Source organism: Ochotona princeps, chromosome 2 (genome assembly GCF_030435755.1).
Source record: "Ochotona princeps isolate mOchPri1 chromosome 2, mOchPri1.hap1, whole genome shotgun sequence".
NCBI lineage: Eukaryota > Metazoa > Chordata > Mammalia > Lagomorpha > Ochotonidae > Ochotona > Ochotona princeps.
The window spans coordinates 104,538,226-104,564,329 of record NC_080833.1 but is presented as its reverse complement, the minus strand read 5'-3'; the positions used below and the strand labels follow the sequence as shown (position 1 = coordinate 104,564,329).

The 26,104-nt window shown below is 49.9% G+C and overlaps 3 protein-coding genes across 3 annotated transcripts; 2 read left to right on the top strand and 1 right to left on the bottom strand.

The window, feature by feature from the left end:
* Positions 1-2,317: 2,317 nt before the first annotated feature.
* Positions 2,318-2,828, top strand: LOC101518236 (histone H2A type 2-A). The gene has a single exon (XM_004588831.3). It carries the CDS (start codon positions 2,346-2,348, stop codon positions 2,736-2,738), a length of 393 nt encoding a protein of 130 aa, XP_004588888.1. The 5' UTR covers positions 2,318-2,345; the 3' UTR covers positions 2,739-2,828.
* An 887-nt stretch (positions 2,829-3,715) lies between these two features.
* On the top strand, positions 3,716-25,752 carry LOC101517496 (uncharacterized). Its single transcript, XM_058655553.1, has 4 exons — positions 3,716-4,126; positions 15,527-15,710; positions 15,982-16,192; positions 25,096-25,752. The coding sequence occupies exons 1-4, from the start codon at positions 3,718-3,720 to the stop codon at positions 25,660-25,662; spliced, it is 1,371 nt and encodes a 456-aa protein (XP_058511536.1). The 5' UTR covers positions 3,716-3,717; the 3' UTR covers positions 25,663-25,752.
* LOC131479505 (histone H4) lies at positions 15,365-15,748 on the bottom strand. The gene has a single exon (XM_058660182.1). It carries the CDS (start codon positions 15,739-15,741, stop codon positions 15,430-15,432), a length of 312 nt encoding a protein of 103 aa, XP_058516165.1. The 5' UTR covers positions 15,742-15,748; the 3' UTR covers positions 15,365-15,429.
* Positions 25,753-26,104: the final 352 nt, after the last annotated feature.

Sequence of the window (26,104 nt, the reverse complement as noted above, 5' to 3'; positions counted from 1 at the left end):
TGAGTATTCCATTGAGTAGATACCATGGTTTCTTTATACGCTCCTCTTTTTTTTTTTAAAGATTTATTTATTTATTTTATTACAAAGTCAGATATACAGAGAGGAAGATCTTCCGTCCGATGTTTCACTCCCCAAGTGAGCCGCAACGGCCGGTGCTGCGCCGATCCGAAGCCGGGAACCAAGAACCTCTTCCAGGTCTCCCACACGGGTGCAGCGTCCCAAAGCATTGGGCCGACCTCGACTGCTTTCCCAGGCCACAAGCAGGGAGCTGGATGGGAAGTGGAGCTGCCGGGATTAGAACCGGCGCCCACATGGGATCCCGGTGCGTTCAAGGCGAGGACTTTAGCCACTAGGCCACACCACCAGGCCCTATCCACTCCTCTTTTGATGGGCATCTGGTTGTTTCCATGACTTTGCTATTGTACGGTGTGCTACTGTAAATACAGGATTACAGATCCCTTTCTCATATGCAGATCTCATTTTCTTAGGATATATTCCTAGCAATGGGATAGCTGGGTAATACGGCAGATCTATTTTCAAGTCTCTTAGCACACTCTCCATACTGACTTCCATAGTGGTTGTACCAGCCTATGCTCCCACCAACAGTGAAGGAGGTACCCCCCTTTCCACATTCACGCCAGTTGTTAGTAGAATCCCAGAGAAATTTTTAAGAACACCCAGATGAAATCAGATCATTGCAGTAGCCTACGAAGCTCAGTTGTATCTGCAAATCGTTCTTTTGCTCACTGAGCATCTTGCTTACTCCTCAAACTCACCCAATGTGAATCTCCCTGAGGTCTTTGGGGTGTTTCCTGTTCCCAGAATACCCTTTCGGTCATTACCTTATCCTGAAGTCTCAGATCAAATGCTAACTGGTGAGGCCTCCCATTGCCTTCTATCTCATATTATGCTTTGCTTCATAGCACGCATCACCCCGATTGTGACGCATTTCTTCGCTCCATTTCCTTTCTTACACCACCCCTCCACTTCCCCAGTCCTCTACCATGAAGGGCACAAAAGCCTAACTTTGCATCTTACGCCCTTGGATAGTGAACAGTCTCCCACCAGATGTTGTGAATATTACATTTCAAAGGGCCAATTTAATCTGCACCCACTCCAGTCTCCCGCATTTCCTTGCCCCAGGGAGCAATATTTGTCAAGGTTGAAATACCCTGGAAAACAAGTCCAATCCTCCCCACAAACTCAACCACTTACTTGGAATTCTCCCACCCCTAAAAGCCCCCAGGATGCCAGCCACAGCAAGGAGTGGGCCCTTTACATAAGGTTATGCCATCCCCGCATGGGCGGATGGACACCTGTTTTATCTGTAATGAATTCAGTATGGCTAAGTTCACTCAGTTTTGTTTCTGATCCACTTTCCCAGCACTTGGTTCCCCATTTTCTGCATCACTTTTCTAACACACTAGGATGCAGATGAGTGCAAAGGGAATTTTCCAGGTCTGCTTACTTCGGGAGTCGCCAGGTATTTTGTGTGTCAGGTGTCATCTTGTTGTGGGAAGCAATACAAACAACTACGGAGAACCAGAACGATGGATCAGTTTGCTTTTCACAGTGGTAAGAACATTGGTGAGTGGGCCCAGCGTGGTGACCTAGCAGCTAATGTCCTAGCCTTGAACGCGCCTGGATCCCATATGGGTGCAGGTTTGTGTCCCAGCTGCTCCACTTCCCATCCAGCTCCCTGCTTGTGGCCTGGTAAAGTCCAGGACTTTGGGATCCTGCAACCGCATGGGAGACCCGAGGAGGGTCCTGGCTTTGGATTGGCTCAGCTCCAGCCCTTGCGGCCGCTTGGGGAGTAAACCATCAGACGGAAGATCTGCCTCCCTGTCCCTCCTCTCTGTATATCCGGCTTTCCAATTAAAATAAATAAATCAATCTTAAAAAAAAAAAAAAGAGGCCAGAAGAGCCTCACGAAAACACACATTGCGGAGGAGGGGGGTGGTTCTGAACCGAGACTATTTGTGGAAAGGAAACTTGGAACTGGGGCAGTGGCTGAGGGTTTTATAGAGGAATGCCTTCTTGGGCGCCGGAGGGAACTTGGCCGGCTCGGGCAACGCGAGCGGCGCAGCGGCCTGCGGGGAACAGCCAGGCGGCCAGGCGGGCAGCGGGCAGGCAGAGCTCGGCGCAGGCCGCGCGGGGACTCGCGAGGCAGCGCGAGGATGCAAATGAGCGAATGCTGGGCGAGCCGTCCCATTGGCCACGAGGGCGAGGCCGCGCGGTGGCCAATCGCGGCGCTCGGTGGGCAATCAGCGCCGTGGGTATAAAAGGGTGAGGCGCCAGGAGGCGGGCGAGGGTGTCGGTGTGTGTTTTCAGTGTTCGTCGCTGTGATGTCGGGTCGTGGCAAGCAAGGGGGCAAGGCCCGCGCCAAGGCCAAGTCGCGGTCGTCGCGCGCCGGGCTGCAGTTCCCGGTGGGCCGTGTGCACCGGCTGCTGCGCAAGGGCAACTACGCGGAGCGCGTGGGCGCGGGCGCGCCGGTGTACATGGCGGCGGTGCTCGAGTACCTGACGGCCGAGATCCTGGAGCTGGCGGGCAACGCGGCGCGCGACAACAAGAAGACGCGCATCATCCCGCGCCACCTGCAGCTGGCCATCCGCAACGACGAGGAACTCAACAAGCTGCTGGGCAAGGTGACGATCGCGCAGGGCGGCGTGCTGCCCAACATCCAGGCCGTGCTGCTGCCCAAGAAGACGGAGAGCCACCATAAGGCCAAGGGCAAGTGAGTCCGCCCGGCGCCGCCTGCTGTCGTCTCCGCAAAACCAAAGGCTCTTTTCAGAGCCACCCACCCTGTCGTATAAAGAGTTGTGCACGTGGTTCCTAGCAAAGTCATTCTTGCGTGTCGGTTCCACCAACACCACCACCGTTACGGGTAGTTGGTAGACCCAGCCCTGGACGGGGAGTGGGGAGGGGGTGAGGGGAAGAGAAGGGCGGGCGTTGGCATCTTGGCATGTGTGGGGCTCCCAGCTCGGCGCGGTTTCTGCGTCCCAGATGCAGGAGGGGAGGTTGGTCGATTGTCCTCCGGGTCAGCTCGCAGTTGCACCCAGGTGATACAGCCGAGATGGATGCCTATCAAGAAGTGTAGTGTGTGTGTGTTTTCCCAGTGCGTGACTGCCTTGTGGACCACCCAGCACCCATCCGGTAGACTCCACTGCGCTGGGGGTGGGATTCGAGGGGGCGTGTCCGCCATCTGGAAACCCAGTGGGAGTGGGTGTCCGCCCGGCCGTCGGAGGCCCAGGACGGGCCCCTGTGCTGTGCCAGCAGGCGTTCGGTGACTGCCGAGGGCACTTGGGGCGCGGGCTCCCCCCGAGAGAGGTTCCGGAGGGGAGGGGCCAACGGAAAGCCGGGCTCAGCTCCCTGGTTCTGGGGCTTGGAGGTTGCGGGGAGACGGGACAAGGCTGGGCGCGGGGAAGAGCAGAGCGGGAAGCCGCGCAGGAGTCAGGGTGACGAGGGTCGCGCGCGGGGACCTTAAAACGGACCCCCTTCCCGGGCGGGGCCGACTCTTCCCGGAGAGGAGGAAAACTTGTGGCCAACGGGCGAGGCCGAGGCGGGCGACGTCACGGCCAATGAGCGGCCAGCGCGCGGAGTTTGAAGTTCCCTGCCCGCCCAATCGCGGGGAGACTGCGGCTATAAAGGCGGCGTTGGCGCTTGTCGGTCCGTTCGCGCTCGCTGTTGTGCTGTGTGTTGGTGTTGTGAGGTTCGGCCATGGCCCGCACGAAGCAGACTGCGCGCAAGTCCACCGGCGGCAAGGCCCCGCGCAAGCAGCTGGCCACCAAGGCGGCCCGCAAGAGCGCGCCGGCCACGGGCGGCGTCAAGAAGCCGCACCGCTACCGGCCGGGCACGGTGGCGCTGCGCGAGATCCGGCGCTACCAGAAGTCGACGGAGCTGCTGATCCGCAAGCTGCCGTTCCAGCGGCTGGTGCGCGAGATCGCGCAGGACTTCAAGACGGACCTGCGCTTCCAGAGCTCGGCCGTGATGGCGCTGCAGGAGGCGAGCGAGGCGTACCTGGTGGGGCTGTTCGAGGACACGAACCTGTGCGCCATCCACGCCAAGCGCGTCACCATCATGCCCAAGGACATCCAGCTGGCGCGCCGCATCCGCGGGGAGCGCGCCTGAGCGGCGTGCGCCCTCGTCTGCTTCCCGGTCTTGTCATCAGGCACAAAAGGCTCTTTTCAGAGCCACTCACGTTCTTGCTGAAAAGCAGCTGTTGCGCTGGGCGGCGGTCGTGTCGCGTGGTGGTGTGGGAGGGTCGCTCAGGGATTTTGGTTCCCCCACAGGACTTCTGAGTACCAGGTGGTTGTGGTTGTGCAAACGGTTTCTATTGTGCTGAGCTGTCCTAGTGCTTTTTTTTTTTTTTTTTTTTAGCTCTGGCCCTAAAATGGCGGTTTTTTTAGCTCGGTCTCCCAGTCTGCTGTTTCTGCTCTTGGTGGGTGGAGCGTTAATTAACGGCTGAGGTTCAACCGTTCCGCGGAGCGCGCGGCCTGGGCTCTTCCCTGGTTGGCGCCCCGAAGTTCCTTTCCTTGCCGTCCTGGCACCTGCGGGAAAGTTTGTGACTTCTGCCAGTTTGTCTGTGAGAGCCCGTTCACAATAGTTCTCAAGGAGCCACTGGACATTAGCACCCCGTCCCTCCGCTTTTTTGTTTTTTACCTGCCCGTTTAAACTTGCGATTCTATTTGTGTAGAATTAACGCAATATGGTATGATTGTTGCCATTTACGTTGGAGAGCCCTTGGTTGTCTGGCCCTGTTGTGGGCATTTCCACAAGGTTTCTATTAAGCGAAATACCCGTCTCTGCTCCGCCCGGTTCTGGCCGGCCAGTCTCAAGACTACCGGATTTTGGGCTGTTGCCTCAGCCCAGTGTGCCATTGCGAGCAAGGTTCGATTTTCCCAGACCCCTGGGCTCAGGGCTGTGGTCACAGTTTGAGCCGCTTTCTGGACCAGCTCTTAATTGCAAGATTTTCGGCTTGAGTCGTCTAACGGCCATGTAGTGTCCACTGAAGAAGCTCCAGTTAGTGTTATTGTTTGCATAGACTCGGTAGTTGCTTTGTTTTTGTGTCACATGCAGAAATTTGAGAGATTCCTAGCGTAAGGGCAAGTGTGAAGCCGAAGTACTGTTCTTGGAGAGGGAGTAGATCAAACAGTTCCATCTGGAGCCCCTAACAGGTTTTCTGCTTTAGGACCTACGAAGAGAGAAGGCCTAAAGAATCTAACATTTTGAAGGTGAGAATTCGGGCTCTTGGTAGGGCTAGAGCAAACTCAGGACCAGCAGCGGTATGGGTCTTAGATGACCCCGCCCAACCTTCTATGTCACTGAGTTGCCGGAAAAGATGGCAGCGCTTTTTAAAAAGATATGATTTATTTCATTTTTATTGGAAAGATTTTGCAGAGAGGAGAGAGCTATATTCCATCCATGGGTTCACTCTCCAAATGGCGCAACAGAGCTGAGCCAATCCAATGCCAGAAATTCCTTCGGGGGTCTCCATGGGGTGGAAGAAGTGCAGAGGCCCAAGCACTTGCTCCATCCCCACCTGTATTTTCCAGGCTATTAGCAGGGAGAGGGATCGGAAGTGGAGCCAGTGGGATTTGAAGCTGTACCCGTATAGGATGCTGATGCCGCAGGTGGAGGCTTAGCCTATGCTACCATGGGCAGTGCCAGCTCTGAATTATTATTTTTTTTCTCAGTATAATTAACAGCTGAAATGCATTCATTGCAGAGATAAGTGAAAATTAGCCAAGGTGACAACACAGAGTTAACTTCATTTGTGAAGCTGCTGTTTGGTATCTGCTGAGGAGTGTCAGAAAGGACAAAGCAGATGTGTGTGGGCAGTCTCTGGTTACTCTTAGCTATGTGTTCCTGCCCGACAGTCATAGGATTTCTCAAGCCTGCCTCTTGGTTTTTCTGTGCAGGCCCTCCCTTGTTCTGTGGTGACGCCTACAACAGGAGTCTATTCTTGAGATCAAAAGGGTGGGGGACTTTCCTGTTGTGCAGTAAAGGCTGTTGTGTTGGCACTGTGCTTATCACTGCCCTTACTGCCTTTGGGCTGCCCTCAGACACCACTAACCTTACCAGGCTGGGTACCTCTGAGCCCTGAGTAGTCTGTCTTGAGTCACAGGAAAGTGTGGCGGTGTAGTTGATACCATCCTAGCTGTCTGTCCTCAGAGGGACCTTTCAAAGCTTCTTCATGGTTTGGAAGACCAGCACAGACTGGCTTCATCAACCCAGGATGATTTAAAATGTAAATTAACAATTTTTTTTGTCATAAGACATTTTGCGTTCTCAGCTGAGTGTTAAAAGGTAACAGGATAACATACACAAATGTGTTGCCCCTGATAATTAGCTTCCATGTGACTAGCTTGGTGGAAGGAAAAGTACCTAGAACCTAGGGTTTTAAAGATTTGAAATTTTGGGGTCAGTGCTGTGGTATAGCACCGTAAGTGTGTCTGTGGTGTCAGTATCCCGTGTAGACAGGGGTTGAGTCCTGGCAGCTCCACTTCTCATTTAGCTCTCTGCTTGTTTCCTGGGAAAGCAGTGAGGATGGCCCAAGTACACTTGAGAGCCTCTACCCATGTGGGAGACCCAGAAGAAGCTCTTGACTTTATGGTTTTGGCCACTTAAAGAGTAAACCAGCAAATGAAAAATATCTCTGTCTCTTTCTGTCTGTAACTCTGATTTTCTAATAAAAATCTTAAAATGTAAAACAAAAAAAAATGAAGTCTTAATCTTAATTTAGACTGTTACTGTGGAAGGGGACAGGTGCAGGTATGGAGGGAAGCCACATGGGTGAACGTGTCCCATGGACAAGATGGGTAATGGTTGGAGAATGAGGTGTGATCAAGAGCAGTGAGTGAAGTATATCTAAAGGAAGGGGGCAGGATAATGAATGGCCAAGGGGACAGGCCACAGATGGTGTCCAGGGACATGAGGCCCCTTGAACGATAGGCCAGAGCTGCTAACCCTTAACCAGAAAAAAAGCAGAGACAAGGCAATCCAAAGCCAGGAGCCAGGACCCTCTTAAGGGTCTCCCATGGGGGTGCAGAGTCCTTAAACTTTGGGCCATCCTCTCCTGCTTTCCCAGGCCACAAGCAGGGAACTGGATGGAAAATTGAACAACCGGAATATGAACTGGTGACCATGTGGGATGCCGGTGCTTGTAAGGGGAGGATCAGCCAGTTGAGACATTGTTCCTGTCCAATTCTTTATTTTATTAAAATTCTTTTTTTGATTTTATGAAGATCTTCTGTCCAATGGTTTGCTCTTCTGTCCAGTGGTTGCAATGGCTGTAGCTGAGCCAGGAGCTTCTTCCAGATCTCCCACACAGGTGCAGGGTCCCAAAGCTTTGGGCCATCCTTGATTGCTTTCCTAGGCCATAAACAGGGAGCTGAATGGGAAAATGGGGCTGCTGGGATTAGAACCAGTGCCAGTTGGGATCCTGGCACGTTCAAGGCAAGGACACTAGCCATGAGGCTATTGCTCCGGGACCTTTATTTTATTTAAAAACAAACAAACAAAAAACCAGATGGTAGGGCCCAGCGTGGCCTTACCTATCCAAACAAATGTTGGACTATTATAAACACATGACTGGCCAGCTTATAGACTGTCTGGGTCTGGTGTAAGAACACTAGATTTCCAGAAGGCTCATCTTGCAGACACTTTTTCTTAGTAGCTCTGTGAAGAAGGAAGTGCTGTCCCTCCATCCCAGCTCTGGAATAGGTGACTAGGAAGAGACCCTCACTGGGAATGTGGGTCACACAGTCAGAAGGTGGTGAAGGGGAGATTTGAGTCTGGGTTTTGTGTTTTGCTTTCCTCTTTCATTACTTCAGAAGGAAATGTTACAATCCATACTTACACAGAGAGCTACAGTATCTGCGAATGTGCATCAGGTCTGATTTCTGCAGACTACAAAATGGATGCATTTAATCTCACGGAGGCACCTTTGTATGCAGCTGAAACTAAGTACAAAAGGACACTGTTTTCACTGGGGATGTACTTTGTTGCATTTAATGCTATTTCTGTTCTTGACACAAAAAGTTACCTCTCATCTTTTATACTGATTCTGCCTTCTGCTAGCAATGGTTGACAGTCTGCAATGGAGAAATGCTGCAGCAGAGAAAGTCACAAGGAGCAAAACAAAATCACCACCAGCCAGGATCAGATTTGTTGCTATTTTGTTTGGTAAGACACCCAGCAGCTGTTCATACCTGGAAACAGGTACATTAAGTCTGCAGGAGTGACAACTAGATCTGGAGGCTGTGTGTGAGGAGACCATGCTGATTGGATGGCATATTGCAGTGGGCGGTGCAGGTAGCATCTGCAATCAGAGAAAGAGACTAAATTTGAGCATTTGTAGAACTTGGGATGGGAGCTGTCTAATCCAGGCAGAAGGACTGGAATAATAGAAGGAGGGTTGCGTGTGACTTTGGGGGTGTGGGGGAGAAGCCAGCAATGACAAGGGACTTTTCAGCCATGGGTACTCTGAATTAGATCATTTGGTTATCTAGAGTCTTAAATGGGAACAGGACCAGTTTAATTCTGTGATTGTTGTAAGAGAAAGGATGTGAGCAGGTGTATTACAGAAGAGAAAGCAGCACATCTATGCTCATACAGTTGATCCAAAAGGCAAGTTAAAGCAGTAGTTAGATATCACTTTGCACAGGATAGTCCAGTAAATCCTGGGGGGTTGACCAAAGCCAACGATTGGCGACTTAGGTGCTTGGTGCCCTGCTGGGGAGTAGACCAGGGAGGAACAGACTGGTATTCTTTGACCCAAATAAGCACATGCAGATTATAGGACCTGTGTTTTGTTTACCTTTAAAATTTTATTTTTGGTGTTGCTCATATAGTTGATAAGAATGCAGACCACTAAGGGACCACTGAATAGGGTGGGGAGGGTCGTAGTATGGTGAAAGATGAATGGGGCAAATGCTTCCAATCTTTCTTTTCCCATTTCTTCAGCTCACACCAGTGGGAACTGTAGCCTAAACTCCCAATAGCCCCACCAGGTCTGCCCCCAGCTCTGGTTCCTGTGCGTGCCGGTATGGGCAGTAGACTAGTCCAGTCAGTGCTGTATCCTAGTCAATGAACTGATGATTTTTAAAGATTTATTTATTTTTACTGGAAAGGTAGACTTACAGAGAGAAGAAGAAGCGACAGAGACAAAGATCTCTAGTTCACTCCCCAAATGGCTGTAACCGCCAGAGCTAAGCCGATCTGAAGTGAGGAGCTTTTTCCGGGTCTCCCACATGGGTGCAGTGTCCCATAAGGAATTCCATAAGGGATCCCAATGGTTGAAGGGAAAGGATTAGCCAACTGAGCCATTGTACTATGCCCGGAGCAGGTGATTCTGTTCCAGAACATTTATGCAAATGAAATTCTCACATACTTCTATCAAGGTCTATGGGACATTGGAAACAATGTGTATATTCAGCACTGAAAGAATGGGTAGGTAAGTTGTGCTAGGCATGACATACTCTACAACTAAGAAATCCAGTAGGCACTGGCGTTAGTCCATTGTGGCTGCCATAACAAATAGATCGAACAAATAATTTATAAACTACAGAAATGTTGCTCATGGTTCTGGAGGCTGGCAAGTCCGAGGTCACGGTGCAGCAACCTTGAGGGCGTTCCTCCCAGACTGCACCCTCCAGCGCTGCTCTTGTTAGGGCGTGGGGCTGGACACTCTCGGCCCTCTTCACACAGTCCATCCCATTCCTGAGAGCTTTGCCTTCACACCTTGACTTCCTACAGACATATAAACAAGATACTATGAAACCTCTTCTTCAACCCACCCCCAGCGCAGGCCTCCCTCCACCACCTTCAGAGGCTTCCGCACTGCTGCTCCCACCATACGAGAGCCTAGGGCAGCTCCAGCTGGGGTCTCCATTGCTGCATCCGCCACGCACACAGTCCTGCCTGTGCAGCCTCCTGGCCAGGTCAGACGCTGCTGAGCGGCAGTTCCCCGGGGCCCAGTCCCCCAGCCCAGCGTCATGGAGTAAACACACACACACATATCCCTGAGGCAGGAGACCAAGTGCTCCTGAGTGCTGAAATGGAAGGGCTGAGTACAAACCTGAGAAGCCCCCACCAATTAAAGGGAGCGAAAGGGAAAAGTTGCCTGAACCCGGATGGGGGAATGGGCCTACCGAGGTCCCTGAGGCAGATAAGTACCCAAAGCTGAGCATCTTCCTGCCAGAGCTAAGCGGGTGGGGAAAGAGGAGGCTGCCTTCCCTTGGCGCAACCCAAGGCTGAGCCGCGATCTTCCTGCTTGAGCAAGAGGCAGGAAGAAGGAGCGGCTTTCCGGGGACCAGGAACCGGCCGCCTGGAAGCGGGAGCTGCTGAAGAGCCCGGGTCAGACCCAGACCCACCGGGTCAGGGCGGGCAGCCCTAAGGCCAGCTCGGAGGAGCATCTGCACCGCTGAGGGGTGTGATGAGACCGGGGAGCCACAGCTGAGTTCCACCTGGGGATCGTAAGGAAACCATAGCAGAAGACCTTTGGGTGCTTTTTAGCACTATTATTCTCTGGTTCTAATATGACGCACACTCATATATACATAAAACATAATAGACATAAATCTATTAATAAATAATGACACATATGATAGTTTTATATAGAATAGTCACACATTACTTATGATTTGCAAATTTTGAACAAATGTCTTGATAAAAGGAACATCATGGTGTATCAGAGAATGCAAAGTTTCTTAAGTCACATAAAAATCAGCTTCCTCTTTTGAAGGTTTATTTTTTATGGGAAGTCAGGGTTATAGAGAGAACGAGAGTCAGAAAGAGCTTTCATCGACTGGTTCACTTCCCAAATGGTCACAGTGGCTGGAACTAAGCCGATCCAAAGCCTGGAGCCAGTAGCTTCTTCTGAGTCTCCCACACTGGTGCAGGGTCCCAAGGCTTTGAGCCATCCTATTGGCCTTCCCATTCCATTAGCAGGGAGCTGGATGGCTAGTGGAGCAGCCAGGACATGAGCCTACATCCATGAGAGATGCAACGCCACAGGACCAGCCCACAGCTTGCTCTTTGGTAAAACAGTGATGCTATGCACCCTTTGGTGTTTTGTAGGATTTGAATATTGCTAACTAATAACAGTCAAGTCAGTTGAGGAGTCCTTTGGTTCTTTAAGATGACTTTATGGGCCCAGTGTGGTAGCCTAGTGGCTAAAGTCTTCACCTTGTGTGCCCAGAATCCCATGTGGGTGCCGGTTCATATCCCGGCTGTTCCACTTTCCTTCCAGCTTCCTGCTGGTGGCCAGGGAAAGCAGTTGAGGACGGCCCAAAGCCTTAGCAACCTGTACCCCCATGGGAGCTCCTGGCTCCTGGCTTTGGATCAGTGCAGCTCTGGCTGTTGCGGTCACTTGGGGAATGAAGCATCAGATGGAAGATGTTCCTCTCTGTCTCTTCTCTCTTTATATCTGCCTTTCCAATAAAAATAAATAACTCTTTAAAAATATTTAGTAAAATAAACTTACCATCCTTTCCATTACTGTTTTAAAAGATTATGTGAGAGAGACACAGAGAGATGTATCTGCTGGTTCCCTGGTTTGTTTCTAACTGCTTTGAGGAAGTAAAGTTATTTTTTATTTCTGTATTATTTTTATACATAAAATTTGTTATGCTCATCCACTTTATCAACAAAAGCAAAATTCAACATTATAGTAAATTGAGACAACACATATTCAGAGGCTACATACTCTTATTTAAAGGAAAATTGTTACTTGGATCTCTGGTACTTAATCTTCACCTGGAGGACAGGTCGCTCTATCTCACACAGCCTCCCACTGCTTGGAATTTCTCATTCAATAGAGTGGGATGGGAGCCATAACTTCCTAGGGTGACCAGTAGGTGATCTGTGTAGCTAGAGATCACTTTGAGAATCATGAATGAAATAATGGGCATGTGTTGTACTCACTCTTTTATTCTTTTTTTTTAAAGATTTATTTATTTTTGTTGGAAAGTCAGATATACAGAGAGGAGGAGAGACAGAGAAGAAGATCTTCCATCCGATGATTCACTCCCCAAGCACCGCGACTGCCGGTGCCGAGCTGATCTGAAGCCAGGAGCCAGGAATTTCCTCTAGGTCTCCCACGCGGGTACAGGGTCCCAAGTCTCTGAGCTGTCCTGGACTGCTTTCTCAGGCCACAAGCAGGGAGCTGGATGGGAAGTGGAGATGCTGGGATTAGAACCTGTGCCCGTATGGGATCCCAGCGCATTCAAGGCGAGGACTTTAGCCACTAGTCCATTGTGCCAGGCCCCTCACTCTTTTTTCTTTGGTTGACATTCTTTCAGGGAGTCTGAGGATCAGACATGTTCATCTGCATCATCTTTTAAAATTTATTATTTTTAAATTTTTGGGCTCTGCAGCGTGGCCTAGAGGCTAAAGTCCTGGTCTTGAATGCACCAGGATTCCATATGGGTGCCGGTTCTAATCCTGGCAGCTCCACTTTCCATCCAGCTTCCTGCTTGTGGCCTGGGAAAGCAGTCGAGGATGGCCTGATGCTTTTGAACCCTGCACCCGTGTGGGAGACCTGGAGGAAGTTCCTGGTTCCTGGCTTCGGATTGGTGCAGCACCGGCCATTGAGCTCACTTGGGGAGTGAATCATCGGATGGAAGACCTTCCTCCCTGTCTCTCCTCCTCTCTGTATATCTGACTTTGTAATAAAAATAAATAAATCTTAAAAAAAATAAATTTTTTTTATGATCTTTACATAGTTGATTAAGGTACAAGGGGTCAAGGGCTAGAGGAAAGTGGGTAAGACCATTGTTTCCACATTTTATTTCTTCCTTTTGTATCTGAGGGAACGGGGGAAGATAAAGGGAGAAGCCTAATCATTCCAGGGTCCCCAATGTGGGGCGTGCTCCGAGGGCACTGTTCAAGTGGTTTTGATAATTCAACAGTTCTGTATTGCTGCCAATATTGCCACTTCAGTCACAATAAAATCTCTCCAGATGCCACTGGCTGACGTAGTTCACCTTAGAGTCTCCATTTGCCTAGATTTTCACTGCCAACACTTGACAATTTGCTCTGTCCTCTGTCTTCTGTTACAGTACCATGTGTCCTCTGCAGGTTCTAACGTACTGCCATATCCTCCATGTGCAACTGGCCATGCTGTCCACTGTTTTGTCTAAACCACTGAGGAGGCCCAGCTCTGACCCAAGCACTCCACAGTTGGACCATGGACCCTACAATTCTCTCCATGGTTGAAGTTCTGAGTTCAGCGGTTCAGTTGGAGGATCCCCAAAGAAACCTCATCTAAGGTGTTCCCAGACCTGATTCTTGCATGTGCTTGCAAGGGTCTGACACAGTCTGTCGCCCCAGTCAGTGTATGCGCACAATGGTGGTTGCAATTGCTGAGTCAATTCTGTTATCAGCCCTGTCCTCTACACAAACTAATGGCTGTTGCATCCCAGCCCAGTCCCACCCACCACACACTTGGCCACATAAGCCAGTGGACACTGCAGCCTAGTTGGGGCGACTTGCACTGTCTCCCACCAGGCATGCTCTTTCCCTGGTTCCCATGCTTGCCAATACGTACAGCAGACTGGTCCAATCTGTCCCACATCCTATTCATCTCTCATGCATGTTAATGGGCATTTATGCCTAGTTCAACCCAATCAGCCCCACTATCCAGCCCACACATGTGCGGGCAGGTGCCATTCTCTGTTTAGCCATGCCTGCCCCAGTCCTGGTTCTCATGCTCACCAGTCAGAGTGGCAACCCAAGAGGGAGGTGCCCACTATTTCCCTACTAAGCCCACTCCTCCTGCTTCTGGATCTTGCACTCTCCAAGTAGTTCTGCAGTATAACTTGACAGAACTTGTCCCTGTGTTAGCATCTGCCAACTGATGATGTGGCAAAGTCCAACCCACCCATACCCACTCTGGCTTATGCATGCATCAGTAGGAACAGTCAACCCAGCCTGGCTTTTCCCTGATTCAGCTCACATGAGGCCACCAGGTGTTGTAGCCCTGCCCGGCCTGGTCTTCCCATAATCTCAGCTCTCATGCTCACTAGTGCGCCCCATGCAGCCCCACCTACTGCGTTCACTTGCTATCCCCCTGGCACCACTCCCAGTTCTAGCTCACACTGGTGCAGGCTACAGCCTAGCCCAACCCAGCCCAGCCCAGGCGGTTTCCAGTCCTGGCCCTAATGTAAACTGACTGGTATTGTGGTCTGACCAACACACCATTCTGGCTCTTGGATTTGCCAGCAGGTGATATGAATTGGCCTAGCCTGGTTTGCCCCAGACCTGAGCCAAATGTATGCTGGTGGGTAGCATTACCTGGCCTGGTCTGGACTGCTCCCTGTCTTGGTTCTTGCGTTTACTTGTAGGGACTGTGTCCTAACAGAGGAGTTGCCAAGCTCCTCCATCATAACCTCTCCCAATGCCAGATCTTGCACATACTGGTGCGTCCGTGGACCAGTCCTACTTAGTCCACCTTCCGTCTTAGCAGGAATGGTGACCTTTACTGACCGGCCCATACCCTTTCTGGTTCTTACTGTTGGACTGCATCACCTTTCAAGTCAAAACAGAACACATGGTTCTATTTAAAACAGAAACACCTAAAAAAAGAAAAGACGTGTGTATTTCATTGGAAAGGCAGATTTACAGATCTTCCTTCAGCTGACTGACTCCCCAAGTTGTTGCAATACCCAAAGCAGAGCTGATTAGAAGCCAGGAGCTACTTCCGCATCTCCTGTGCAGGTGCAGGATTCCAAGGTTTTGGGCCCTCCTCGACTGCTTTCCCAGGCTATAAGCAAGGAGCTGGATGGGAAGCGGGGCTGTTAGGACATCAGTCAGCATCCAAAAGGGATTCCAGCGCATGCTGCTAGGCTATGGCACCAGGCCCTGGAGACAATCTTAAAGGGAACATTAAACACGGAAACCCTGCGTTTCTCCCATGGACATCTTCATTTATTATCTCAGAAGGCTGGGGGATGTTCTGCTCGTTAAGGCCCAACACAAGCCCTTTCCCCATGGCGAACCTCCCTCTTGGTTGCCAGACTGCCTCGGTTTCTCAGTTCAGGACGTGCTGCTCTGCACTCCTGGCCATGCAGCTCTGTACTCATGCCTATGAGGTTTCAGGCTTTAGCTATGCTGAGCTTCCTGCTGGCAGGCTCCTGGAAGCAGCTCTCATGCTGCAGGAAGCTCCCTGGCAAAGCTAAGGCCACTTCAGACCTAATTAATCCCAATGTTCTTGCTAGGAAAATACACAAGTGCTTCTAAGGCTGCGACTTGAGTTATCCTTGCTTCACTTCCCAATCTCCAAGAGCACTTCAGACCTCACTGCCTGGCATTGAATCACCAAGCTGGCACAGCCACCTCCCAGTCTTCCTGACGCGAGTGCCCAGCTCTTTCACTGATGGAGGGGGTGGCCCTAAAAAGGGCCTTTGGGATGAAGTCAAGGGCGGCAGCTTAGCCTCCGAAGCCGTAGAGCGTGCGGCCCTGGCGCTTGAGCGCGTAGACGACGTCCATGGCGGTCACGGTCTTGCGCTTGGCATGCTCGGTGTAGGTGACGGCGTCCCGGATCACGTTCTCCAGGAACACCTTGAGCACGCCGCGCGTCTCCTCGTAGATGAGGCCGGAGATGCGCTTGACTCCGCCGCGGCGAGCGAGGCGCCGGATCGCCGGCTTGGTGATGCCCTGGATGTTGTCCCTCAGGACCTTGCGGTGGCGCTTGGCGCCGCCCTTCCCGAGCCCCTTGCCGCCTTTGCCCCTGCCAGACATGGCCGAAACCAAGCCGAGAGCTGACTGCATCGAAACCCGCCACGGCGGCTCCTGATATACGGGCAGATCGGACCGGGTTGAAGACAGAAGGCGCTCCCGGCGGTCCCCGCGCTCTCGCCCTGACGTCATCCCTTCTCAGCTTTCCTCCGCATCCCGTGACCCCGGGCCTTTTACCAACACGCTTTCACTGTTTTAAAGAAAAGGATTCTGATCTGAGCGCTGAGCTCCGTGACTTCGCAGAGGTCTTCGCCTGGTCTCCCCGCTGCGGCTCCGGGTGGCTGAGAGGAAAGGCCTGGGCGGGGAGCCGGGGAGCCGGGGAGCCGGGGAGGCGCGCCTGGAGGCCAGGGTCGCAGGCCAAGCCCCGGTGCAGGATCGAGCCCCACGCTCGGCGTCGCCGGCCACGGTCACTCAGGGCCTGGCCAGTGCGGCCCACGGCGGCCGGCGTCCTCAGGCCGGGGCGCCATCTTCCCGGCGTCTCCTGTGTTTTGTGCGCAGGAGGCACCATTTTGAAGCTCAACCAGGACACATTAGGAGCTCGAAAGGCTGGTCACTACAGCACCGTGGAGGCCAGTGAATCCCAATGCACTGTTACCCAAACGTGTTGATTATCCAGTACATGGGGTGGGGTGGGGGCGCCGTAATCCTTATTTTCTGCGGTTTATTTTTCGACCTGTTGGCCGGAATATATAAATTCGAATTGGGTCCCCGCAGGCCTTCCCCCTCTCTCCCAGCTGGCAAAACTGGCGGGATGGGGTTTTGCTGGAGAACACCAGCTTGCATACCGAGTCATAACCAGCAAGTGCCCCCCACGAAACCGACGGAGGTCCCTACTGCGCACATCGCTCAATGAGAGCCCAAGACAAGGAAAGTGTTCTGGCTTTTGGAAAAAAAAATCAATTTTTAAAAATTGGTACCCTGCTGCCCCTCTCCCTCAGCTCTATCCTTATTATGTCGATGAGTCCCACAATCTCACCTGTCCAGACTTCTCTCTGAGACGCTCGCGTTATTTTACACTCAAAACCTCCCAAACCGAAAATATCAGCTTAACATCTCCTTGCGGAGGGATGCATGTGAAAAGATTCATTCTGTCACTCTTCCCGTAAGCCTGATAATGTCTGCTCATCCGAAGGGTTGCTTTAAGTTCTAGCTAGCTAGCTAGAATCCAAGCGCGGCTGACCACACCTGTTTCTGTAAACACCCATGCTAGCTGACTGGCCTAAGGTGGAGGTTGATTGATTTGTAATGTGCACCACCTGAGTTGATTGGAAAATCCCTGGCTGCTGTGTGTCAATGGAAACTTAAACACCTCTGACTTAAGCCATGAGGGACGGTGGTTTCTAGAGTGCAGGAGCTGCTGCTGCCAAGCTTGGCTAATAGAGACTCCTCCTCACATCCTAGTCTTGGATCTGGCATGATCTCTCTTGCTCTCTCGCCAAGGCTGACAGAAAATGAGTTTCGGTGTCACAATGTTGTGGGGAATATCAGCTGAAAAGACCAAGGTGACCTTAGTTCGTGTTTCACAGGGAGAAGATTTTCATGTAGACAATGTCAGTGAGCAAGGCCAGGTTTATTAAGAATATTAAAGATGGAAATCAGAGGGAGCTTTTTTCCTTTTTCAGGGGGAGGGGCAGATTTATAGAAAGAGAGACAGATCCTCTGTCTGCTGGTCTACGCCCCAAGTGGCTGATCCGAAACCAGGAGCCAGGAGCTTCTTCTGGGTCTCCTATGCTTGATGCAGGGTCCCAAGGCTTTGGGCCCTCCTCTACTGCTTTCCCAGACCACACGCAGGGAGCTGGAGGGGAAGTGGAGCAGCCAGGACACACACTGGCTGGGATCCTGGTAGTTGCAAGGTGAGGATTTAGCCACTGAGTCATCGCGCTGGGCCCCAGGGGCAACTTTTCAAGAGAGAAAGATTCAGGAAAAGTGTGGAAGTCATGCCTTTTAAGCACAATTTCAGTGAGCAGAACCATGGCTAACAATCAACAAGATGGCAGGAACAAAGCCCTAGCGCAAGGCCACAATTGCGATCCTGTCTCACTTGCTTATGGTAAAACAAAAAGCCATCAGGGCCTGCAAATGGCTTAATTTGCTAGTCCTCCCCCTGCAAACAGTGGGATCCCATATGGGCACTAGTGAATGAGCAGACGGATGGAAGATCTTTGTCTCTCCTCTTTGTCTAAATCTGACTCAACAAAAAATAAGTAAATCTTAAAGAAAAAAAATCAGAACCCAAAAGCCATCAAAAGGAATGACTGAAAACTTTCTTTTCAATCTCTTGATAAACCATAAACTCAGAAGGGTGGGGTGGTACTTGTGTCCTGCTAAAGGCACCTTCTGGGCAGACGCAAGCATTTTGTTCGCTGTGAAAACAGACTGCTGCTTTTCTTCTTCCAACAGAGGTGACCCTGACTACCGAGTAGCCCATCTAAGGGCCACGAGAAGAAACGATTGTGAGAATCGGAAGGCAGAGACTGAAAGTCTGTGTACTTTCTTTTGGAAGGGATCCGTGTAAGGAGTGACTCAACAGTGACCCTGAGACTGAGCCCACCATCATGGACTCAGGGCCACCCCAATGCCTGCCTACCCAGTCCTACCTTAAATCCTTCAGGTCTTGGTCCTCCTGAATACCTCTTTTCCCAGCACTACCATAAATCTCCTAAGTCTTGGCCCCCTTACGGCCCACTTGCCCAAGTAAGCTTAGAGACCTTCAAGGTCCTCTAATCCCCTGAGGCATTTCTCCTATATCCACCTACAGCCACATCCGCCAGTCCCTGGCCCTGCACTCCCCATACCCTCCCCGATGCTGTAAAGGTGCTTCTTCCCTTTGTTATCTCTTCTTCTCATGCTCTCTCTGCTCTGCTCATCCTTTACTTGGTCTCTTTCTGCCCGACAGCTACCTCACTTGCCAGAAGAAACACCTCTTGTGTGGCTTACTTGCTGTGACTGGTGTCTTGGATTTGTGGCAAAAAGCTAACAATCGGGATGTGTTACCCCAAACATGTCACTTGTGGCATAAAAATTCTTTTGAGTGGGGGATGGGATTATTTTGAAGGGCTAGGATTATTGGCATAAGTTCCTCCTCCCCCCGCTCCAGGGCATCTCCGATCCCTTAGGCCTGACAGTATCCCAAGACTCACTGAACAGATCTGTTCCCCTAAGAACTCGTTCATCTTTCCAAAATGTCACTTGCTTTTCCTTTCTCTCTTTTAAGTTAAACATATAGAACCCCAATTCTCACTAGCCGCTTGAGTTACTCATCTCCAACGGATGCTCCCAGGTGTGTGCCTGTAGCACGTGTGGATGAACTTCTGGTTTCCTCTGTTTAATCTATCTTTGGCCAGCGTGATGTAGAGGGTTCTTCCCTGAGAAGGTGTTAGAGTATAGGTAAATGCTATGATAGTATATTAGAATGCTAGTATGGAATGTTTTTGCTGGGCAGTGTGAGATTCCCTTGTGCTGAAGAAACTGCTACTTTGTTAGGCCAGGAGGCGCCTGGACTTTGGGAGGATTCTGCTTTAGCGATAAATCTGTTCTTTGCTGCCTTGCAACTTTGTGAACCCAGCTGGGGGGGTGGGGCAAGGGCGCAATTGTTCTCAGGTCCCAGAAACAGGAGAAAGATAAAGGTGTGAGAATGGGATGAGCCATAAAGATAGTGGGCATGGGAATGGAACAGGCTACCTATGCCTGAAGGCCATAAGAAATTAACATGTCTAAGGTTGTCACTTTTGATGTATTTCCCAGCCCAAAAGATTATATATAATCTTCTGTCTTGGGCTCCTTCGGGTCCGACCACCCTGCTTGGCTGGCCTGCGTGCCCCAAGTGCGGTCTGGCTCCAGCATGCTGGCGCAAAAAACTCTGTTTGCTGTTTGCATTACCAGTGAGACTCTTTGTTGTTCTCTGGGGGTTGACTAGCTCACACCTTGACATCCTGGGGCTTTAACCCAGACTCTAACAAAGGTTGGAGTGGAGACAGAAAAAGATTTTTCTTTCCGTTTCTACAGTTCACCCATGACCTATATATATACAAAGTTGTTCCACATTCTCCTGTTCTTTATTATGAGTAAAACTAAGCAGGAGAAAGCAATGGATTCTCAGGAGAGAATGAACTATTTGCATCAAGGTCTGAGCACAGGACAGGAAATGGCAAGAAACTGAATTTTGTTGGTAGAATTTAAAAAATGGTTATTTTGGGCCTGGTGCGGTGGCCTAGTGGCTAAAGTCCTCACCTTGGATGTGCCAGAATCCCATATGGGCGCTGTTTCTAATCCCGGTGACCCTGCTTCCCAACCAGCTCTCTGCTTGTGGCCTAAAAAAGCAGTCAAGGATGGCCCAAAGCCTTGGGACCCTGTACCCACATGAACCAATCTTAAAAAAAGAGGCTAATTTTTAGTTGGGGTGAATTTCCCCAAAGCCTATAAATAAACTTTCCTTGTATAACAAAATGGTTAGCATCAGTTCTCTGGGGGAAAGTCCCCAAGAAAATGTGTCTCCCAAGCATCTGAAGGCAGGTGCTGGTCTCACATGACTGTGTGTTCTTTTCACGGTCAAGCAGTTAAGTCATGGCAAGAGGGGCGGCCATTCCCAGGAGTCAGTCAGCTGATTTCAATAATTTAGTGGAGAATTTGCATCTGCCTTAAACTTCTGCTAAAACTTTCATCTTTCACAGGAACAACTTCAAGCAACTATTAGGATTTTTTCAAAATTGGAAAGGAAGTCAGATGTATGTAGAGGAGAGGCAGGGAGATCTTTCATCTGCTGATTCACTTCCCAAATGGCCTCAAGGGCTGGAGCTGAGCCAATCCAAAGCTAGAGGCCAGGAGCTTTTTCTGGGTGGAGCAGCCTGGGCACACCAGCATCCATATAGGATCCCTGCACTTGGAAGGTGAGGATTTAGCCTTTGAGCCATTGTTTTGAGCCCAGAATTCCCTTGGTTTCATCTGCCTTCTCTTCTCTAACCAGGAGCCCCCTAACCAACTGCCACAGCTCTGACCAGCTGCCCACATGTCACCCATGGTAGCTCAACAAGCTCTTCTGTGCTCCTGAGCACACATTACAAACTACACACAGGGTGCTGCACAGGTTAGTTTTTTAGAGTCCATTTTCTGAGGCTCCCGGCACACGAAGAATAAATCAAAACAGGTTTAGCTATAGTTGGTGATGATATATTGCATTGCTGAAATGCTAAGAGGACAACACGATGGCTCAATTGACTAATCCACCTGCAAGCACCAGCATCCCACATTAGGTATCCTTTTGTGTCCCAGCTGCTCCACTTCCCATCTAGCTACCTGCTTCTGGCCTAAGAAAGCAGTGGAGGATGGCTCATGTCCTTGGGACCCTGCACCTGTGTGGCAGACACAGCATTCCTTGTTTTGGCTCAGCTCTGGCCATGGTGCTCACTCGGGGAGTGAACCTGCAGCTTGTTTTCTCTGTTTTTCCTTCTCTCTGTAAATCTGTCTTTCCAATAGAAAAAGAGAAAGAAATACTAAGAGAGTAAATATTACATCTTCTTACCACAAAAATAACTAGAAATGATGTTTATAGCTACATTTGAGATTACACATATGTACATTTTACATTATATATATACTTCAAAATATATTTAAGTAATTTTATGTTTCAATTAGAAATAAATTTGAAGGAAATTCTCAAAATTTGCATTTAGTTAATCCACCAATAGAAACCTACACCTAGACACAAATAACATACGCCTTCATTTGTGGAATACATACACAATGTATTTGCTCATAAATTGGAAGCTTGTCACAGTTTTTCTGAATTCCCCACAGTAGGCACTTTTTTTTTTTAAAGATTTATTCATTTCATTACAGCCAGATATACACAGAGGAGGAGAGACAGAGAGGAATATCCTCTGTCCGGTGATTCACTCCCCAAGTGAGCCGCAATGGGCCGATGCGCGCCGATCCGATGCCAGGAACCTGGAACCCCTTCCAGGTCTCCCACGCGGGTGCAGGGTCCCAATGCATTGGGCCGTCCTCAACTGCTTTCCCAGGCCACAAGCAGGGAGCCGGATGGGAAGTGGAGCTGCCGGGACCAGAACCGGCACCCATATAGGATCCCGGGGCATTGAAGGCGAGGACTTTAGCCGCCAGGCCACGCCGCCGGGCCCCCCACAGTAGGCTCTTTTATGGTTGTAATTTTGGTTTCCAGGTTTTTACACGCTGTTTCCTTGCGCTAGTTTGTCCTTTTATTCTGTTTGGTACAGTATCTGTTTAAGTTATTATTTAAATGTCATTTCACCTAGTTAGTTTCCTTCTTCCAAGTCATCATATTAATTTGGGTGTATCCTTTTTTAAAAGACATATTTATTTTTATTTGAAAGATAGATTAAGGGGAGACAGGGGTCTTCCATCCACTGTTTCACCACTGAAACTACTGCAGTGGCTGGAGCTGAGCCCATCTGAAACCGGGAGCCTGCTTCAGTTCTCCCATGAAGGTGCAGGAGCCCAAGGACTGGAAGCATTCTGTATTCCACTACTTTTCCAGGCCATAAGCAGGAGCTGGGATGGGAAGCGGAGCAGCTGGGACACAAACTGGTTCCCCTTTTGGGATGCTGGAACTTGAAGGTGGAGGATTCGCCAGCTGAGCCATCACATTGACCCCAGGTGTATCCTTTTTAATACTAAATTAAAATAGCTATCTTGTAGAGCCACTGCTCTAGCCTGCAAAAGCAGCACACAATGGCCCTGAATCCAGTGAGAGACCTGAGGAAGCTCCTGGCTTTGAGTTGCTTCAGCTCTGGCTGTTGGGGCCATGTAGGGAGTGAACCAGTGGTTGGAATATCTTTCTCACTGTCTCTCCTTCTCTCTGCAAATCTGCCTTTCCAATAAAATAAATAAATCATTAAACAACATAGCTACCTTCTAGTAATTGCGTATGTACTCCAGGCTCTATAAAACATGTTACATGGGCAGCCTTATTTTGCTGTCATGGTAACCCTGTGGGATAGCTGATAGGCCTGATCTTGCTTCCCTTCCCAGGTAAGTGGTAAAAATCAGTTCTCATTCTTGGGAGCTTGTTACAGGGGAGGTTCTTGCAGGGGAGCACAGCTACCCTTGACTGAAGAGGGACCTCCTCTTTCAGCGTGCAGCTTGGCAGGGATGCCCATGGAGCCCTGAAGGAGGAGGGGGACACTTGCCCAGCCAGCCAGATCAGTTGGCAAACCTGGCATTCAATGAGATGACAGATGTTGCAGCCAGGTCTCCCTCACATCCCAAATTTTCATTCTTCAAACTGAAGATCCCGATCATTTCTGGTGGCAGGGAATCAGAAATTTGAGAAGGGAAAAATTCTCTCTTTCCTCCACAGCCACAGAAGCACAGAGGGCCTTGTGCCTGAGAAAGTGACAGACTGAGAAGCTTGCGGCCTTGCCACTGTAGTGCCCAGTGAATGGACTGGGGAAATTCAGTTGATACTGGTTAGAACTCTGTCACTGAAAGGAATTTTTTAAAAAAAAGATTTATTTATTTTTATTGCAAAGTCAGATATATATATAGAGAGAAGAAACAGAGAGGAAGATCTTCACTCCCCAAGTGACTGCAACGATCGGTGTTGTCCCCATCCGAAGCCAGGGGCTCTTTTGGGTCTTCCACATGGGTGCAGGGTCCCAAGGCTTTGGGCCGTCCTCGACTGCTTTCCCAGGCCATAAGCAGGGAGCTGGATGGGAAGTGGAGCTGCCAGGATTAGAACCGGTGCCCATATGGGATCCTGGCATGTTCAAGCTGAGGACTTTAGCTGCTAGGCCACGGCGCCAGGCTCAGTGAAGGGAATTTCTAAGGCAACTGTATATGAGTTATTGTTTTCTTTTTCTGAATGTCTTATTATCGTGGACTTAATGTTTGAACAGATACCCCATTTTCGGAGTTGTAATTCCTTTTATTATTATTATTATTATTATTATTATTATTATTATTAGAAAGGCAGATTTACAGAAAGAAAGAGATACAGAGAGGATCTTCCATCTGTTGATTCACTCCCCAGGTGGCTTTAATGGCTGGAACTGTGTTGGTTCAAAGCCAGGAGCCTGGTTTGGTCTTCCAGGTCTCCCACGCAGGTGCAGGGTCCCAAGAATTTGGGCCATCCTCAACTGCTTTCCCAGGCCACAAGCAGGGAGCTGGATGGGAAATGGTGTGGCTGGGATTAGAAGCAGTTTCTGTATGTAATTCCGGCATATGCAAGGTGAGGACTTTAGCCACTAGGTTACCCTGCTGGGCCCATGCAGTTGTAATTCTTGATTTTTTTTTCCCCTTAAGCTAGAGGATGATTCTTGGAATTTGTTAGTTATATTACAAAAGTAAAATAGATCTCATGTCCCTTGGATTCTTTAGTTTTTTATTTATTTTTTAATTTTTTCTTATCCCTTGGATTCTATCCTTGAATATAGAAGTTCACTCAGACCTTTACAGCATCCGTTCCAAAGCCCCCAGGAGATGTCTGAAAGCTCGGTTCACACCCACACTGCCATATCTGCCTTTTGTCTACACTGTGTGTATACATACCTACGATGCAGTCCAGTTTATTAATCAACCACAATGGGAGATGAGCAATAACTCATAATAACTTATAATTACTTAGTATACTGTCATGCAATTTGTGTTTTAAGGCCATTATGAAACATAATGTCACTGGAATCCAAGCACAGGGGAACTCCACAATGTGGTCAGTCAGTAACTAACAGGCAAGTAACAAAGTTACAGCTAGGATAATGCGGGGATACAGGGAGGTGGGGAGGGAATTCCTGTTCCAAGTGGAGAGGTGAGGGATTTAATGACACTACTCAAAATGGCCTCACAGTTTAAGTTCAGAATGATTTACTTCTGGAGTTTTGCATTTGACATTTTCTGACTATAGTTGATAAAAAGAACAGATAAGGGGAGATGTGTTGAATTTGAGAATCTCAAATTTAAATGTACATAGCCGTCCATTATGGCCAAGCCTGTAAGGCTACACAGACATACCACAGTGTCCTGTGCTGGACTGCTCTCCAGGCTCCTCAGGGCAGTTCCCTTCTGATGGGAACAATTCCGTGAGGTTTGAGAAACCTGGTGCAGCCTGATTGCATGATGGGAAAATATTGCCATGCTTTAGTGTACCCCATGAGCCTCATGAAACGGGAAATTTCATCATTATAGTTGGATTCTCACATTAGAATATTAGTGGACTTTGTTTCTTATCTGACTCAGTTTTCTTACCTGTAAAATGGAACAGGGTTAAACGTCTTTTTTAACATGTTTTTATCCCTGTACGGATTATTTTACCACACTCCTGACGAGGCACTGAGCTGAGAGTATGATGTCAAACTTGGTAAACTTGGTAGAAATTACTGTCGACAGTTACAGAAATGGTTTAAACAATTTATGCCCCTAAGCAGGATTGGATTCCAACCAATGGGAGCACAAATTCAGAAACGCCTAATTTTCTTGGCCCAATCAAGACAACGTTGTGTCTATAAATACGAATGCCCTAGTGTTTGTTCTCGGAAAGGCATTATGGCCCGCACGAAGCAGACTGCGCGCAAGTCGACCGGCGGCAAGGCCCCGCGCAAGCAGCTGGCCACCAAGGCGGCCCGCAAGAGCGCGCCGGCCACGGGCGGCGTCAAGAAGCCGCACCGCTACCGGCCGGGCACGGTGGCGCTGCGCGAGATCCGGCGCTACCAGAAGTCGACGGAGCTGCTGATCCGCAAGCTGCCGTTCCAGCGGCTGGTGCGCGAGATCGCGCAGGACTTCAAGACGGACCTGCGCTTCCAGAGCTCGGCCGTGATGGCGCTGCAGGAGGCGAGCGAGGCGTACCTGGTGGGGCTGTTCGAGGACACGAACCTGTGCGCCATCCACGCCAAGCGCGTCACCATCATGCCCAAGGACATCCAGCTGGCGCGCCGCATCCGCGGAGAGCGCGCCTGAGCAGCGGGAGCTGAAATCCATCTAAAGGCTCTTTTCAGAGCCACCCACGTTCTTGCTAAAAGCAGCTGTTGCGCTGGGCGGCTTCCCCACGCAGCTAATCCGCTAGTTCGCACTGGTCCTGTGCTTAGGTCAGGGAGAGCACACCTGTGTCACCTTAGCAACCAGTACCCGGCAGCAGAGGAAACGTTTTAAGTGAGAAAATCGCCAAGCTGAGATTGCCAGGATTTACTAAAGTAGGTTCCGAAGCCTACTTACTAGGCTTTGTGTAATACAGGCAGCTGAGATGGGAAGTCCCTGGTGGGTTTTTCGATAAGACGCACGAATAAATTGCACAGAATAGTAAAGCAACGTAAAAGGCTGATGCTTAGACACATAATTTCACTACGTTTGAAAGTAAAAGCCAAAATAACCTCATACAGGTGAAACGCAGTGTAACTGGGTA